The sequence below is a fragment of the Paramormyrops kingsleyae genome, chromosome 16 (assembly GCF_048594095.1).
Source record: "Paramormyrops kingsleyae isolate MSU_618 chromosome 16, PKINGS_0.4, whole genome shotgun sequence".
NCBI lineage: Eukaryota > Metazoa > Chordata > Actinopteri > Osteoglossiformes > Mormyridae > Paramormyrops > Paramormyrops kingsleyae.
The window spans coordinates 26,466,609-26,483,793 of record NC_132812.1 but is presented as its reverse complement, the minus strand read 5'-3'; the positions used below and the strand labels follow the sequence as shown (position 1 = coordinate 26,483,793).

The following is a 17,185-nucleotide window of genomic DNA, read 5'->3' as shown; positions in this document are numbered from 1 at the left end:
AATTACTGAATTCTTTTCATCCTATGATGCACCAAACCTCTGCCTTCAGGCTCAGTAATACTGTGTGGCACCACTGATGTACAGCTTAATATGTCATTTACTTTGTGAGATTGGACTGTCAGGAATCTGCAAACCAAAAACTCTGAGTTCAAGTACAGCTCTGACCTTCGGAGTAAGGTCCAGACCTCAGTTCCTGCTCCGTTCTGAACCTGACCCTGAAGAATATTTCGGGAGCGCAGCTGTGTTCGAGACACGGAAAGATTAAACACGGTGGCTTTATGGAATGAACAATCCATTCATCACATTTGAAGGAAGAACTGATGCCATAAAACGAGCTTAAACGAGTCCAGTAGGTTTTTTAGGTTTTAAAAAAAGATTTAGGTCAAGCTCTCGCATAAGGTCGCGTGTAGCTTTCTAAAACTGCTGCCTAATCTAACACAAAGACAAAAGGATAAATGAGCTTGGGGCTGGCCGCCTAACGGGATTAAGCAGGGTGATCGGGGCTTTAAAGACAAAGGGAGACGCGGCAGAATGCGGGAGCAGAGCGGGACGGCCTTTGCTGGGGGCCTCGCCGCTGCTTTTCAGAGCCCTTGTGTAAACAGGCATCATCTGCGTTATCAACTCACGGCCAACGAGGCCAGCGCTGAGCGTAACTCAGCTGCCAGCGGCTAACAACCCCCCTCCCCCCTGGGGCGCGCTCACATTGGGGATACAGCAAGTGACCGGAGAGCTGGGCTCAGATTGCCGGGTCAGGGAGTGACAGTGGGCCGGATTTTCCAGATGGAAACGGGTAATCCAGGCTGCGGCACAGGAAGGCCAGGTGTGAATACAGGAAGGTGACGCGAACACAGAGGGCGCGTCGGGAAAGGCGTTGGCTGAGGGAGAACCCGCCGCAGAGCACCAGGAGCGTGTCAGATTCCGGGGGGGGGGGGGGGGCAGCCGGTGCCATGGGGTAACGGCACCACAGACTGGCCAAGTGAGCTCTGACAGAGGGAACAGACTGCAAAGGCGAATATGAGCTCTGATGTCGCTCTGAACAGCCATCAAAAAAAATAGTAGGGGGACCTATGACTGCTGTAAAGACCTCGGCAACGTAATCGAACCCGACCTGATGACACCCCTCCCCCACCCCAGCCCATTTTAAGCGTGACTGTCGTCTGCCAGAATCGATAAACAATGCAGATGAAAGACCTGCTCCTCTTGTCTACAGCTGAGCTTCCTTTTCTGGCTCTGTGTAGCACAACAACCTCCCCCCCCCCCCCCCCCAAAAAAAACCCGCCTCCCCCCGGAACACACTCTGTGCTGAAACACAGAGAATACATTAAGTCTGTGTATTTCACACATGCCCTCCCTACAAAGGGCTCATCGCCGCTGCCTGAACACCCCCTGCCCCACCCCAGTGAAACGAATCCTCTAAAATCTGTGTTCAGACATAGAGCAGAATGAGAAATGAGGAGAGTATGTGCCCCCATTTGGTAGGGCTGGGGGGTGCACCACGCCGTTCGGTGACAGAATGAGGACCCAACAGTCCTCATAAACAGTCTTTAGCAGTAATGACTGCCTATCACCACAGGTTAGGTGCCAGAGGTTTTTTCCGGTTCTTTAGCTGTGATCCACACTTTTGGATATCTTCCCCATCCAAGATTTCTCCCGGGAGGTAAAACCAATGAAATTAATTAATGTGTCACAGCAACAATATGGAGGCACAGCAGGGGGCAGACTCGAGCCACTGCCTCGTTTCTGTGGAGCCGGTATGTTTTCCTCTCGTTATCCATACCAACGCAGGCGCACGCCGTGAAATGCACAGCGACAGTAAGCCGCCTTCAGCGCCTCATTGGCCGCACGCCGTGTCGCCCCCCCCCCCATCCCTGCGGGAGGGACCTTCGCGACAGGAGCTCGGAATCATCAGCGCCCTGCCTAAATAAGCAGCTATACATCTAGGATCATCACAGGCACACATGGGTGGTTATATGATTTGCAGAGAGAGCCACAGAGAGAGAGAGATAGTCACTTTTGCACGCATAAAAAAAAAAAATCAAGATGCGTTTCGTTCACGGTGACAATTCCATCAAGGAGTCAGTCAAGCATGTTAATTAAGAGGACAGCACAATGGCGGCAAGCCTAGAGGGCTTGTAGGCTGGGTTACGTTTAGACAGCATAGCATGTATAGAGAGCTATTCAAAATATTCACTTCTCTATATAAGCAAGTTAAAGATATTTAGCGATTTAATGATTTAGTAGCTCCCGGATGTACGGACCATAAAGACCGTTAGGCGGCGAGCCGCCCCGCCTAGCAGCCGCCGCGCCCTGGGACCCCTGGGATATCATTACGGAGGCGTAAAAGGCGCATTGGCATGAATAATGCAGCAGCCGCGGGGATCGGGGGTGGGGGCCGATCGCAAAGCACAGCCCTGAAAGGCTTCCTGCGCGGTACAAAACGGCCCGCTGTCTTAGCGGGCATCCATGGCGTGTGGGGTTTGCTAAACAGAGGCCGGGAGACCAGCAGGCCAGTAAGTCCCAGTCCGAGGGATCCCGGGTACGCCCGACGTCCAGTTACCGAGCCTTCCAGTAAACGGAATCAGCGAGTGATGAGTTAAAATAAATATTCATGCCACTAATTTTATTTATAAATATATTATATACATCATAATATCCGATTTTGAAAAGATCATCCACCTAAATTCCCAATGACACTCAATATTAGGCTACGTTTTTAGCATAAATGCAGTTTTTTTTAATTTAAGCTTTATACAATTACATCTAATACTAATAGACCTGCGCAATTCTGCTTGTAATCATTTATACATACATTCAACCACGGGCAACACCGAATCGCTTTCCAGAAAAGCATGCAGCAAGCAGTGTATTCTAAGGATATAGGCACGATCAGATATATTGTTTTTAGTAGTTTTACTAATCGCAAATGTCTCAGAACATCCTTATAATATGAATTTTTTAAGTAGATTAAGAAAAAAAAAAATCAATAAACGCGGTGCACAGCGGCAGTGAATCGCATTTCAAACACTGTAAAGATTTATTACACTAATCGGAGATATGAAAACCTTTAATCAGTCATTTCTAACTAAACAGCGTAAAATATTAATTCAGCGTTCAGATCAGTAACAGACTTCAGCACACTACTTTTAATATTAACTTCAATTTAAAACAAAAAAAAAGGAATTTTATGCAAAAATAGTATTAAGATTAAAACTAAATAGCTTCTTTGATGCACATAGGACAGAATTTTAATGCTTTGGTTTTTTTTTTTTTTTTAAATCATTTTACCTAAATATCAGCAGCCACTGAAGACAATTCAAATACTGTACTTAGCTTTCCAAAATAACCTTACATCCTTTCTGTTTCGTTTAGTTAAAAAGCAGGTCTGCTTTTACAAAACACTTCAACATTTTACTGGGAATCACACAGAACTGCCCGATGTGGCTGGAGACTGGAAATGAAAGTCAAAACGCTCAGTTTCATCACGTATGGAAATGAGATGTCGGTCGTTTTGTATGGATTCAACATGCAAAACGCCGATGGGATTTTGTTCAAGGAAGACGTTGACGGGTCTTTGTAAAGCTGCTCCCTGAACGTAAAAAAGGGATTTTAGTAAACATCCTGCACGCCTTTCACTTCAAAACATTACTGCCCCCTTTAAGGTATTTTTTAAATGAACAACAGGAATGCAAAAATGGCTAATTCTACTGGAGGTCATTCTTGTATAAAGTTTTCTAAATGTTGCCTATCTATAATAGTATATACACACACCATTCCTGTATACATACATACCTAAAAATATGACTTTCCTCTTATACGAGAAATGAAAATCAAAGGTGATTGCAGGGCATGCACACAGACCAGAACCGCACCTCTCTGCATCTACAGACATTTTACAAACAGATTCTCCATGCAGCAGCCCTGAGAGTCTCTCATGTTCAAACCGTGAACTTGGCCTGATGTCCTGGGGGCTGTAATTCTCGATTACTGATCTTCACTGCAGGGACTAATGCATTTTCATATGTGCATATTGAATAATTAAACGCCAGGCCAAATCCTGTTTATCAGGGGAGTAAAGCTGTAAATCTGTCCCTGGCAGAGATCTGAAAAGGGCTTGTTCTCCTCAAACAATGCCAATGCAAAAAAGTCAGCCTCACATGTCCTTTTGTTTCACTATTATTATTAGTTCCTTGTCTCTCCCTCCCCATAATGGCTTGCTCTCCTGAGGTCACCACCACTGTCAGCCAGCAGAGGGTGCTGTTGAGAGCTACACAGCCACAGCTACCAAACCACATCCTGACAGAGCAGAATCCCGAAAAGGCCCGGCTACGAAAGTGCGTCGTGGAAGTGCGTCGTGAAAGAGGGTCGTGGATCTCAGCATCGCCACACAAACACGGCCATCTGAAAACTGTCAAAAGACTAAATTGAGTCCACCCACAGAGCAGATACAGAGAGCATTAGGATGGATGAAAGGGCAATGGGTGCTACAGATGGAGAATTACCATAAAACCCCGGTACAAACCAAACCATCAATTTCTGGTCAGTACAGCTAAGTTCCCAACTGCATTTTAACTTTTCAAAATTAGGATGCTGGGAATTGTTCCCTCAGCATCTTCTTTCCCCAAAAGTAAAGATTTACATTGATAAAAACTGGCTACCAAAAAAAAATATATATATACATCCAGAGCACAACTGTAACAGCCCCCCCCCCCAAAAAAAAAAATCTCAATCTGAAGAAGTGATGAGAGAGAGACACCATGGCATCTGGGGCCAGAGAACTGATTCCCAAAAATGGTGTCACCTCAGCAAAGGTACTTCCACATACTCTTTGGCGTGTCGCCAGCGGCAACAATCTCTAATTTCTCAAAATCTTCCACGACCGTCGCCATTAATGCGAGGCCTCCTGCCACGCTCAGATTCATTAAGGCCAAATGAATTCACAGCGTTTGACATTTCGCTGAAGACCCTGAGAGTCTGCCGCTGAGCCAGGACCACCCGCTCTGCCCAACAGGGCCTCGGAAATTCAAATTCTGCACACACAACATTTCTGGGGAACATGAAGGCTTTCTTCTTATATATTTAAAGCCATTCTGATCCATCCCATCCATCCACTAATTAGAAAAATATTCAGGTACCCATTTCAATGTTGAACCTAAACATCACTTTAGGAAAGTCACTAGAGATGGGCCGATCCACATTTTTTCAGTTCCGATCCAGATATACAATTGTCGATACCGATACAAATTCCGATACAAGAGCTCTTTTTACTTTGTTATATTTTATATATAATTTTTTTTACGCTAGTAAATACAGATGGAAAAAAATGTATGATAAAAATATTAGGCTACTACAAACATACATATCGTACTGTTCCACCACGTTTGTACATCTTGTTTTAAGCATTTTTGAGGCATTTGTAGTTCAATGTGAATATCTTCAAAACAAGTATACACGTCTTATCTTACGCTCCTCGTACTGCAAAGGGTATGTGCATGACGTCAGAGTAGGCGGAAGTCACTGTACTCACACCCACTGAGTAGCAAAAAAGACTGAGGGGCAGCGATAGCGTTCGATTTGAATGGCGCAAAAAAACATGTAAAATGGGAAAGAGCTGTCGTGCGATTGATTTTACAAGAAATAGGAGCTATCTTTTTAGAGATTGCCAAAAACTAAATAAGTATAGGACGTGGATCAGTCACGCACGGCCGATACCCAATCCGTCAAATTGGTCTGGATCGGCGCCGATACCGATCCGAATGTCGGATCGGTGCATTCTCTAAAAGTCACGCACAGATTTTTGCCACAAGCTGCCTGGGACAGCCGTCCCCTGAACCCTGGCAAACATAAATAGTTAGAAAATGGCACAAATAGTGACAAAAATATTACAGTAATAGATGACGGATGGACAGATAGACGAACATTACAGCTCTCAAGAAGTTGAATGAAGTTTATTGTGATTGTGGTTTTCCCATTTAAAGGGCCATTCTGGCAAATTTTCTGACACTGAATCTCTCCAGGATTAAATATCCTTTAGTTCCGTAGTGAAACCCGACATTCTTAGATCGTTGATACGCTGTGTAATCCCAACACATGTAATGTCTCAGTTCCTGAGTGCAAACACAAGCCGCCTCAGAGCAGACACCCTTACATAAACTCAGATAAGAATTAGATTCATAACCAGCATAGCAAATAAGAGCGGCAGGAAAGCTCAACATTAAAGTGAACGTGCAAGATCCTCGGAATTAAACCAACGCTAAGTTTTGACCCGTTGATTTTTAAAGTGCTTTCTGCTTCGGTTGGGGAAGTACATGATCTTGTTCTGCACCCTGTCAAAGAATTTAGATGAGACAGAGGTGAGAGGAGGGGGTCTGTCACATCTGAGTCATAGCGAGAGCAGACTGCAAACTCCCAGGACTCTGGCTGAGAGCAGCAGAGCGGGGAAAAGACGCCGAGCGAGAGGATCAGAAGGGACCTGAAACACACCAATGTCCTGGGCTGCGGGGCTTGTAGACCCCAGCACCTACCGGCAAGTCAGAACGACGTCAGTCAACGAGAGAGAGCCGGGTTAACAGCTTAACGCAGAGACACGCAGACGACAGCTTGCTGGCCTCTTCTGCCGTCTTCTTCAAACATCCCACTCCGCGTGCGAGCAGCGCCGCTGGCTTGGTGCTGGGCTCGGCGCGGCCGTTACGTAACGGGCGGACGGCTTCACAGAGGAACCCTGAGTCACAGCCTTTATTTTTAGCGCGTTCGGCTGTTCTGACTGTGAACCGTCTATGCGAGAGGCTGCCGGAACAGACAGACGCGGCGGGCGCCCACCCAGCCGGCTGGAGGGGGGGCTGCGGATCGGATCTGTCAAGGTGAGACGGGCCCGCTGAGGTCAGAGGCATCAGCGACTTGACAGTCGCCCGCCGACCAGCCGCAAAGCTTTCTGTTCTCGCGGCCGAACATGCTTCTTCAGTCGCGGGCCGCCTTCACCCTCAAACCCGTTAACTGTACGCCCGTTGATTCGACAATAAAGACTTGGCTCTGGTCAGAACTGGAAGAACAAACACTCTTTGTTACTCGCAAAGCGAAAGGGAACGTCCAGTTTTAAATAAAGCTCATATTCAGCATGTGCTGCCTGTTTCTGAACAAGATGGAGAGGCTTCATTCTCCCCAGTAGGGGGCACTACAGCTCACAGACCCAGACTACAAGACCACATAACCTAGCTGCCCACTGAGCACTGCTCTTTATTTTTGCTTGTTTGTTTGTGTGTTTATTTTAAAACTTGATGTAACTTCAATGAGCTGAGATGTAGCAACTTTTATCCAGTGCTTTTGGTGCAAATGGGAGTGACGAACTTCACAGAGTCAAATATTTACTTGTTATAACCTCAGCACCTTCTGGGTCATAAACCCACATTAACAGCCGTTTTTTTTTTTTTTTTTTTTTTTTTTTAAATAGAGACCGTGAGAAAAATGGAAACAATGGAATTAAAAGCTCTTACCACTAACAATTTGCAAGGAAACCACCCAATACCACATATACCTGTTATTCCTGTCACTCAGAGGATGAAATTTACATCCTAAATGAACCAAAATGAGTTTTTTTTCCCTGCCCAAAAATTTAATATACACTGCTCAAAAAAATGTAAGGAACGCCTTGAAAACATCAGATCTCAATGGGGTAAAAAATCATGCTGTATATCTATACTCATATGGACTGGGTAATGTTTTAGGAACGAGAGGATGCCACATCGTTTGATAGAAATGAAAATGATAAACCTACAGAGGGCTGAATTCAAAGACACCCCGAAAATCAAAGTGAAAAAATGATCCGGTAGGTTGGTCCATTTTGCCGAAATTTCATTGCAGCAACTCAAAATCGTACTCAGTAGTTTGTATGGCCCCCACGTGCTTGTAGGCATGCCTGATAATGTCGGGGCATGCTCCTAATGAGACGATGGATGGTGTCCTGGGGGATCTCCTCCCAGATCTGAACCAGGGCATCACTGAGCTCCTGGACAGTCTGAGGTGCAACCTGGTGGCATCAGATGGACCGAAACATAATGTCCCAGAGGTGTTCTATTGGATTTAGGTCAGGCGAGCATGGGGGCCAGTCAACGGTATCCATTCCTTCATCCTCCAGGAACTGCCTGCATACTCTCGCCACATGAGGCCGGGCATTGTCATGCACCAGGAGGAACCCAGGACCCACTGCACCAGCGTAGGGTCTGACAATGGGTCCAAGGATTTCATCCCGATACCTAATGGAAGTCAAGGTGTCATTGTCTAGCCTGTAGAGGTCTGTGTGTCCCTCCATGGATATGCCTCCACAGACCATCACTGACCCACCACCAAAACGGTCTTGCTGAACAATGTCACAGGCAGCATAATGTTCTCCGCAGCTTCTCCAGACCTTTTCACTTCTGTCACATGTGCTCAGGGTGAACCTGCTCTCATCTGTGAAAAGCACAGGGTGCCAGTGGCAGACCTGCCAATTCTGGTATTCTATGGCAAATGCCAATCGAGCTCCACGGTGCCGGGCAGTGAACACAGGGCCCACTAGAGGGCGTCGGGCCCTCAGGCCACCCTCATGAAATATATATATATATACACACACACACACACACACACACACACACATATTCATTTCCCCTCAGGGATCAATAGTTTCTTGACGTGGTGGCAGCATGACGGTGATTAATAACGCTTAAGTCACCGAGTCGGTCTTCCTGAAACTGGCTCCGTCAGCCTCCAGCAGAACGATGCTAATTAATTAAAAAGATTGCATCAGCAGTTTCCTCACATTGTTGCATTCTGAAAAGACAAAAAAAAAAACTGGAGTAGGAGGACAGATGGCAAGGCAGTCGCCGAGATGGGGTACCTGTGATGCTTTGCTCGCGGCCTCTGGGCGATAACCTGGGGAGACGCGCCGATCCTGGGCCCAGCCGCCATGGCTCGCTACCACCGACGCAGAATTACTCATTTCATTATCCCTGCGGAGGTGGGGCAGCCGCGCACGCCCCCCCAGGACCCAGCCGGGCCTGCTCTGTTGACAGGACGGGCCCCAGCGCCATGGCAACACAGGCCCCAGAACACCTGAGCTCCGACCCGCGCGCCTGCATGCGTCGAGCCGTCGCCAAGATGCGTGGGCCTCCATCCCGGGGCCCCCTTTAAACTAACATCATCTGTCAAGAAAACACGCCCCTCTAAAATGGCTTCATGGCCTCGGCAAGCCGGGCCACCCCCAGGCTGCGGGGATAAGCTGAAAATTACGCATGGTAATTATATTCTCAGTAACACCACAGACAAACATTTACAGAGCACCTGCGTGGCAGCCTGTGATACAAAGTGTGGGGGGCATCCGTCCCAAATGTGAAACGAGTAATAAAAACCAGGATGTCCTTCAGCGCATTTTACACGCTCCCAGAAAGCGAGGTGTGACCCGCAGGGCGGGATTAGAGACTGAATCACAGCATGAGGTGGGTAAAGCCATCACTGACCACAGCAAACCGTTCAAAGATGGCCGTCCTGTTCAAAACAAATGACAGGGGCACGAAAAACTCAAACGAAATTCCACCCACCGTGACTGCAGTAAACATCATAAACCCGAACCGACTGGTCACTGGGATTTTTGGTTAAAAGAAATCATACACAATTAAGATAAATGTCACATGCCACTGACTTGAGGAAATGTATGACTTTCATGATGTTTTTAATGAGAGCAGGCACTTTGAAGAAAATTAAAATATTGCTTTAACTTTAATGGAGAAACTGCTGATACAAAAGGATCAAAGTCTATATTACGGAATACACTTTACTCCAGTTAAACTTTCCATTTGCTCATACAGGTGTCATTGTATCTAATTAGTATGACTTCACTTGCTGAAGTAGTAAATTACACAGTTACTCCAAAAGTAAAGCCTGCTACATAGGCATAGTTAAACCACGTGCAATCAAAAAAAAAAAAAAATGAATCTCAGAGATGACTTGCAAGGAGATGAATTAACACCACAGAAATCAGCAGCAAGATTTTCCTTTATCAAAAGCAACGCATCAGAATATGGAATGTAAATTTAAGATTAATAATAAAGATATCTGCACAGCTTGTTTGAAATATGTGGAACATTTCACTTAGACGGGACAAAATCTGCCGTCATTAGTGAGTCATGAGCCGTCTGAGGGAACACCATTGAATAACATGGATTCTATAGAAGAAGGACAAAACGTACAAGAAAACCCTGCATTCTCACTGTCCGACTTTACTGCACGATGGGTGTCTTATCTATGGATTCAGCCTGTAGTCTAAACACAGTGAAGAACCCTGACCCATGTTTTTAAAACCCAATGCCAAGCAGTGCATCCCACGTCTCCAGACCCTGCCTGTTTCACCGAGCTGTCGTCTGGCTGTCAGACAGAGACAGTAAGACCATCAAGCAGCTAATAGTCATATCTAAACCTCAGCATTTCAGTATCAGCTTCCATATGATATATATATATATGACCAGTTGCACGAGTACTGAACACAGATCATTATCAATCAAAGCAGCGCCTCTGACTGAATAAATGACCGAACTTAAGCGTGACGTTTGACGACTGACTGCCAGAGTCAGAAGCTGGCTTACGCTGCATTTATTTATTAAACAGGAGACACTTTTGTCCAATGCAATATTCAAGGGAGGATCAGCCACCAGGGTCATCCAGTGTCCCTGGAACAACTGAGACTAAGGATCTTGCTGAAGTGGCAACACTCTACTAGTCAAGGGATTCGAACCAATGACCTTCCACTTCCAGACACAGAGAGCTAACCTGCAGAGCCACTGAAATACATCTGCTCGCTATCCTAATCTGGCCCCTGGACATAAGGTTTGATCCTTCTGAACGACCTCTGGTGGAGACACATGTTCTGCTTATTGACCGTGACCGTTTATATGCCTCTAAGCCCGTGTTCTGGTTTTAATGATTAATAAAAATGTCCTCTCCCATCCAGCCCTAATCACTGATGTAAGAAGTTAGCTCAGCACACCAGGTGGTAACCTAAAGACGTCTGAGAGGACGTTAAACGCACGTCGAACTGACAGAGGCAAGAAATCTCAGGCAAAAGGATCTTCAGCTCATTGGCCAACCGAAAAACAGGTCTTCTACAAACGGAGAAAACGTAAGGGTACTGTGACTATAGTTAGAGGCAAATGTCCTTTAAGACTCTCCCAGAGCAACAATAAAAATCAAGAAGTACGTCCAAAAGAGGCCAAAAGACCACATCTGAAGTTCTGGAGGCCTCCCATTCTGCCGCCGACATGCATGTTCAAACTGCTGAAGACTGAACGGCGATGGCGTTTCACGGGAGGATAGCCAGGAAGACCAAGAAAAAAATAAAAGTCTGCTTTCAAAAAAAAAAAAAAAAAGCCTTGCTGTGCTCCGTCAGTCTGCCAAAGAGAAGCTGGAGGTGCGGCCAACAGTCGGAAAGCTCTTAGACGAGCAGGAACACAGATCTCTTTGGTTAAAACCAAAAACATCAGTATCTGCTCATTCCTATATGCGTTTCAGTAAAATTCATCCCCACAGTCAGCAACAGCGGTGGAAATGTCATGATTGGGGTTGTTTCTGTCTGGATTCCAAGGCCTTTCCATCAGAGGGGACCATTAGATCAGAGTGCATCGAAAGTAACTACTACTGCACGACAACGATCCTTTACATTGCAGCTAGTCTGCTTGAAAACAACCAGAGAGACGCGTCTGTCCCTTTTTGGGATCTACGAGTGTACGGCCATCCCTGAAGCCAGGAGAAGGACAGAGGAGGACCTTTAGAAAGCAGTCGGCTAACCTGGAGCACCTGAAAGGTTCCTGCAAGCAAGACATGGGCAGAAATGCCTGCGAGACGATGCCAGAGCCTAATTACTTATTCTAGGAAACATTTGGTCGCAATCACTGGATGTATTAAAAGGTTCACTTCAGCAGACACCATGATCTGAGTGTGTTATATAAACAGGATTTATGTGAGCACACACACATCTCTTATTCAGGCATTATGTAAGTCAGATTCACAGTAAACAGATTACAGTGACAGTTCATGTCATTGGCTCTGATGGGACTTTCTGAGAGACGATCATAAGACGATTATCAACAGAATCGTCATGGTGGTGACCATCTTGGGCAAAGTAACTTGCTTGTATACCTTTGTGACCTTCTTTTGAGTAGACAAATTACTTTTCCATGAGAAAATCAGTATATTTCATAGAGCTCAATCCCAATTACAGCAAAAGTGAATGTCTTTCAGTTTTTTACCAAGATTTAAGGTCCAGGAAGTTCCCCAACCTGCATTTAGATCCATCCTTGGAGCGGTATGACCTCTGCTCAACCAAAACAGAGCAGTTTAATCTATCACACAGCCTGCCAGCGCATCTGCCCCCTGGTAAGCAACATCTGCCCATCTAGACAGGAGTAGCTTGTGCCTTTCAGGACGGTGCCAACATATATCCGCACCGGGCTCCACCCTGACAGGTAACAAGGTCAAGTTCAAAAGAAGAAACAGATACCAGCTCCTCAACAATAGATTTTAAAACGCGCAATAAATAGCGCCGGTATTGTGAGAAAAGTAGGTATACAACACATCTACAGAGATTAAGAGAAAAGTAGGCCTGCTGCTGAATTGTATATAATAAACAGTGGTGCTGTGAACTAGAGAAGTGAGCCAAGGTGGTAACTAGGTTTATAAGATACAATCCAAGTGGAGGTGGTCGTTTAGTAGAACGTTTCTTTAAAAGATATCAATTTCGCTTATTAAAGGAGAGACCTGTAATCCTGATACCGCAACCGGGACTACACACCCGTTTTTCAGTTCTCTCTTGGAGGAACCAGCCTGGTGACTGTCGGGGAGGTGATTCAGTGTGTGTGTGGGGTGTGTGTGTGGGGGGGGGCGTTAAAAGTCAAATCATTCGTTTTGGCTCAATTATATATTTACACGCAGGTGCACGCGAGCTGGTAGCATCCAAGTGCAGCAGCAGCACCGGCACCCACCTTCGATGGCGATGACATGCTCCCGGATCTGGTTCTGTATCAGCGGCTCCTCAACGCGCTCCAGCAGCTCGTAAATGGAGTAGATGTTCGGATGGACCGACTCGAACCTCTGGATCTCGGCTCGGATGGCCGCCGAGTTGGCGAGCTGCTGCTGATAATTCATGGTGCCCAACCTCCGCTCCTGGGCTCACTGGGACAGTTAATCCTCCCGCTTCACGGGAAATGCTGGTAAAAGCGTAAGTTATTATAATTTAATGGAGTTTGTCGGCTGATCGGGCGGATGTCTGTCAGCTGCGCGGTACTTCTGCGCTACGCCGACATTACGCGCACAGCTGTCTGATTACTGGTTACCCACGTCAGTGTCTCAGGAACTAACCGATACCTGGTCAGTTATATCCATAAGGTGAGCGATGGCCACAAAGCTAGTCGTGCACAGCTGACAGCGTAACCCCGGGGCTCCGGGGCAGCTTCGCGGGGTGGACGGCCAGCCGGGGGGGCGCCTTCTCCGCTGTGTAACATGTATCGGATTAGAATCGCAACAAAGTAGCCCCCAAAGGCGGCAGACCCCGAAAAGGAAGTCCGGAAGACGGGGACAGCGACGCAGCCCTCCCGATCCCAGCTCCTGGCAGCGACGGCACTGCTTCTCGGGCGGCCCTGGTGCGCTTTCCCATATCCACCGGGAATAGAGAAAACACACAACAACAGGTCCGGCTACATCCGAAGGCGATCGCGTTTAAAAAGCAAACGCCGTGCGCTGCCGGCTAGTGTGACAATGAGTTGCGATCTTACGATTTACCGAGCGGCTACTCCACAAAAGGGTGAAATTCCCGGTGAGTCAGTCCAACCTTTGCCATGCTGGTATAAATCATGCAGCGCGACGATGGAGTCCCGTGCACAAGGAAGGCTAGCGAGCTGGGTAATGGTGGACTGGGTGCTCCGGAGCGCCGCTTCGCTCCCACGGGACCGGCTGGCTACTAGTTACGGGAGATTACTAGTTATAATAAAGGCAGCGGCGGTATTCGGCGTCTCTCTCCTGCCCAGAGCTGATGATATCCCGTCTGTCTAGGCGAGCCCCGCTGTCCGCATCCTTCAGAAATACCACTGCGCCTGCTCCCTCCTTGGACGTCCCATGGAAAAGGTCGGGCGGCTTCTCCTTTGGACGGTGTAAAAAAAAGAAAAAGAATGCAATGCATTTCGGGGCTTGTGGTTTTCCCATTAAATTCTCTGGGCAGGGAGAGACTGCATGCACGTCCTTTAAAACCGTCAGACTTACGGTGGGGGCAGGATTATAGAGCCCTTTGAGCACGACAAGGGAGAAAAGTCGTGAGTGAAAATTGGTGAGAAAGGGAAAAAAGAAAAACAAGTTATAAGTAAATTAATCAACACAAACTGCAAAATAGCAACCCAGTGTAAAATGACATTTATAAAACTGTGTTTTCACTTTGTGACTTGTTTCAGTGTGTTTTATTTTTTTCCTCTTCACCACTTCCCCCCATTTTGTTCAAGTGAGTAAAATACTTGGGGGTCGGGGATAGTTTGGGCAGCGCTCTTTGCAGAGGGGGGCGGACGGACTGGCCAATCACCGCGGGTCTGACGGGACGTGCTGCGTCACCCTACGCTGATTGGCCAAATAACCGATATGCAGGCCGGCGGATGACAAGTAAATTAGTAAAATATTCAAAATCCATATTAATTGAATTACGTTGTACGCTTGTTGTTTGCGTTTCTCCCTTTACTTCGCCGTATGCTGCGCCCTACTCTTAACGAATTCCTAGACTAAATGACACAATAATAATAATAATAATTAATAGCGTCTTATTACTCCACGCTTATGTTATGGCAGCTGTAAAGGAGAATTGGGCAATAGCCTTGAACGAATAAGTAAGCCATTAAATTTCAGTTGTTATTTATTAATTATTATTTATTTTACCAAGTTATCAAATTTACACGATTTTTTAAACAAACGAACTACAGAAAACATGTTTCTACAGGAAACGTCAAACCTGGGTAAAATTAAGTGCAACGTCACAAACTGTACCTGTCAACAGGATCCTTATTTTCGTGTTCTTTGAGTTAATGCACTTGCATAAACAAAAATATAAAACATCCTCAAGTACGACAAGCTGCAAAACAGTCTATTAATTGTGACTCAACTTTATTTTGCAGCGAATGTGTTAGGCCTAAGGTATAAGCATATAGCGCACCTATCATTTTAGATTAAGGCGTGATTATGAAATACTAGGCTTAAATAACTGATCATTTCGAACTGCCTGATTAGAATATGTGTTCTTTATTTATGAACAGGCCTAGTGTTTTCATAATATATATTTTTGCTATATGCTTTGAATTGTAAATTGTGAAACTTATAATGAAAGCAATGGAAATTTTAGTATTAAACAGAAATGTGCTCCAATCGTATACACTCAGGTTATATATAATTATGGTTCCTGAATAAGCGAATTCTATTTTAGTCGTACTCCGCGATACTGTAAAAAAAAAAAACTTTCATGACCTCTAGCGGCTCTAGTTGTGCTGCGGCCCGGACTGTAATTGAGATTCCCCGTTAAACCGCGGCTGCTGAGAGTGCAACGAGTCTAGCTTGCCGCTTGTCTTTGTCCTATTTTAAGAGGAAACCATGACTAAGTTCTGTAAACTTTAATGCAGTTTCTGTTTGTTTCGTATTTCATAATCATATTTTTTACTTTACAGTTATAATTAATAAATTAGTAAATAGCATCGTTAAAGGGACCTTGCACCAGAACTAGCTTAGTTAGGTTTTACAGTAAACTTTCTCTTCACTTTAAAAAACAATAATAAATTTAGATAATTAGTAAATGTGTCATTTGATTTATTTAAGTAAACCTGTCATGCCCATTTCGAATATTTAATTAAATAGATTAACAGCTAGTGTACACCATAAACTGAATGCAATGAGGCGGATGTTGGTTTTACTTTTATTTTTATTAATTTGGTGTGTCACCAATCATTTGGAAGGTTTCTAGTGGCCTACAATATGTCAACGTGTCCTTTTCCTGTTTTTTTTTTTAAGTCCAGGTAAGTCCTGATTCCTGGGATTCTCATTAACGTTATTTGTTTACAGATGATGAGTTCATCTTCTTGTTCTCATTGACACAACTGTCACAAACAGCTCGCATTTAGCCACAAACAACGGAGTGAGATTACTTCTAAATGTAGGCTAACTTAACATGATTTACATATTTAAAAAATATATATTGCAGCACTTTAAAAAGTGAAATTTAACTGGATAAAGTCATTTTCTTCAGTTTTCATGTAAACCAGAGGCAGGCACAAACAGGGCAGCAGGAAGTTGGGGGTTAATCCGGACATTGTGGTTTTACTGTATGTGGCAGGGGCGTTGCTAGAGATTTTGGGCCCCATGAAAGCGTATCATATTAGGCCCCCCAGTCCAAACCAATCCAGTTATTTTCCTAATTTTGTAGGGCCCCTGTCACTCAGGGGCCCTTGGAATCGTCCTAGCTTTCCTCCCCCTTACGGCGCCCCTGGTATGTGGTATTATAACATATTGAACACGTCACTCAAATAATAAACGATTATATTTGTATTTGCTTGAGTGACGTCTTCAGTGTAATACTCACATCTGATATCTCCAGAGCATGTTTTTGATATAAAAGCTTTAGGAGTACAGTTGTCTTTCTGGAAACCCATACTGCTTTGTAGGCAGACCACCATAAAATTTTCAAAGGTCACGACTGTTCAGTTCTTAGAAATTGAACAAGACATAGAGCGGCATACACTTTCAGCAAAATGTGCGGATTTCACGGTAAATTAAATATTCCCTGGAAAATATACCGATGTACGATTTCCCATTTCATTCATTTAAAATATAGGCCTACTTAATCTTCATGCAAATTCGGAATACTCTAGTTGTTTCATACATGAACTGGATTGTTTTACTTTAGAATACTACATATAATGGGATAAAACGGATGGAAATTATATAATGTGATTATAATACTTTGCAAAGTTTAATGCTAGAATAATTCCGAAAGAAATTGATTTGATATTAGGGTGACCACATTTGTGTTTTGCAAAAAGGAGGACACCAGAGCCAAGACAAAGCAACGCAGATATGCACACAGAAAGTATTCTGACTGTAGAAAACAAATGTCAACATGAAATAAAGCGAAATCCCGGACATTTCAGGC

General features: G+C 45.1%; 1 protein-coding gene across 2 annotated transcripts in view; it reads right to left on the bottom strand.

Annotated features, from left to right (window-relative positions):
• Positions 1-14,191, bottom strand: part of agap1 (ArfGAP with GTPase domain, ankyrin repeat and PH domain 1) — a 99,900-nt gene extending 85,709 nt beyond the window's left edge. The window contains exon 1 of one of the 2 annotated variants that reach the window (XM_072700959.1): positions 12,999-14,191. In XM_072700959.1, coding sequence (XP_072557060.1) covers positions 12,999-13,161 — 163 coding nt within the window. In that variant the 5' untranslated portion in view covers positions 13,162-14,191. The remainder of the gene's footprint in view (positions 1-12,998) is intronic. The other variant, XM_072700960.1, reaches the window with a different exon arrangement.
• Positions 14,192-17,185: the final 2,994 nt, after the last annotated feature.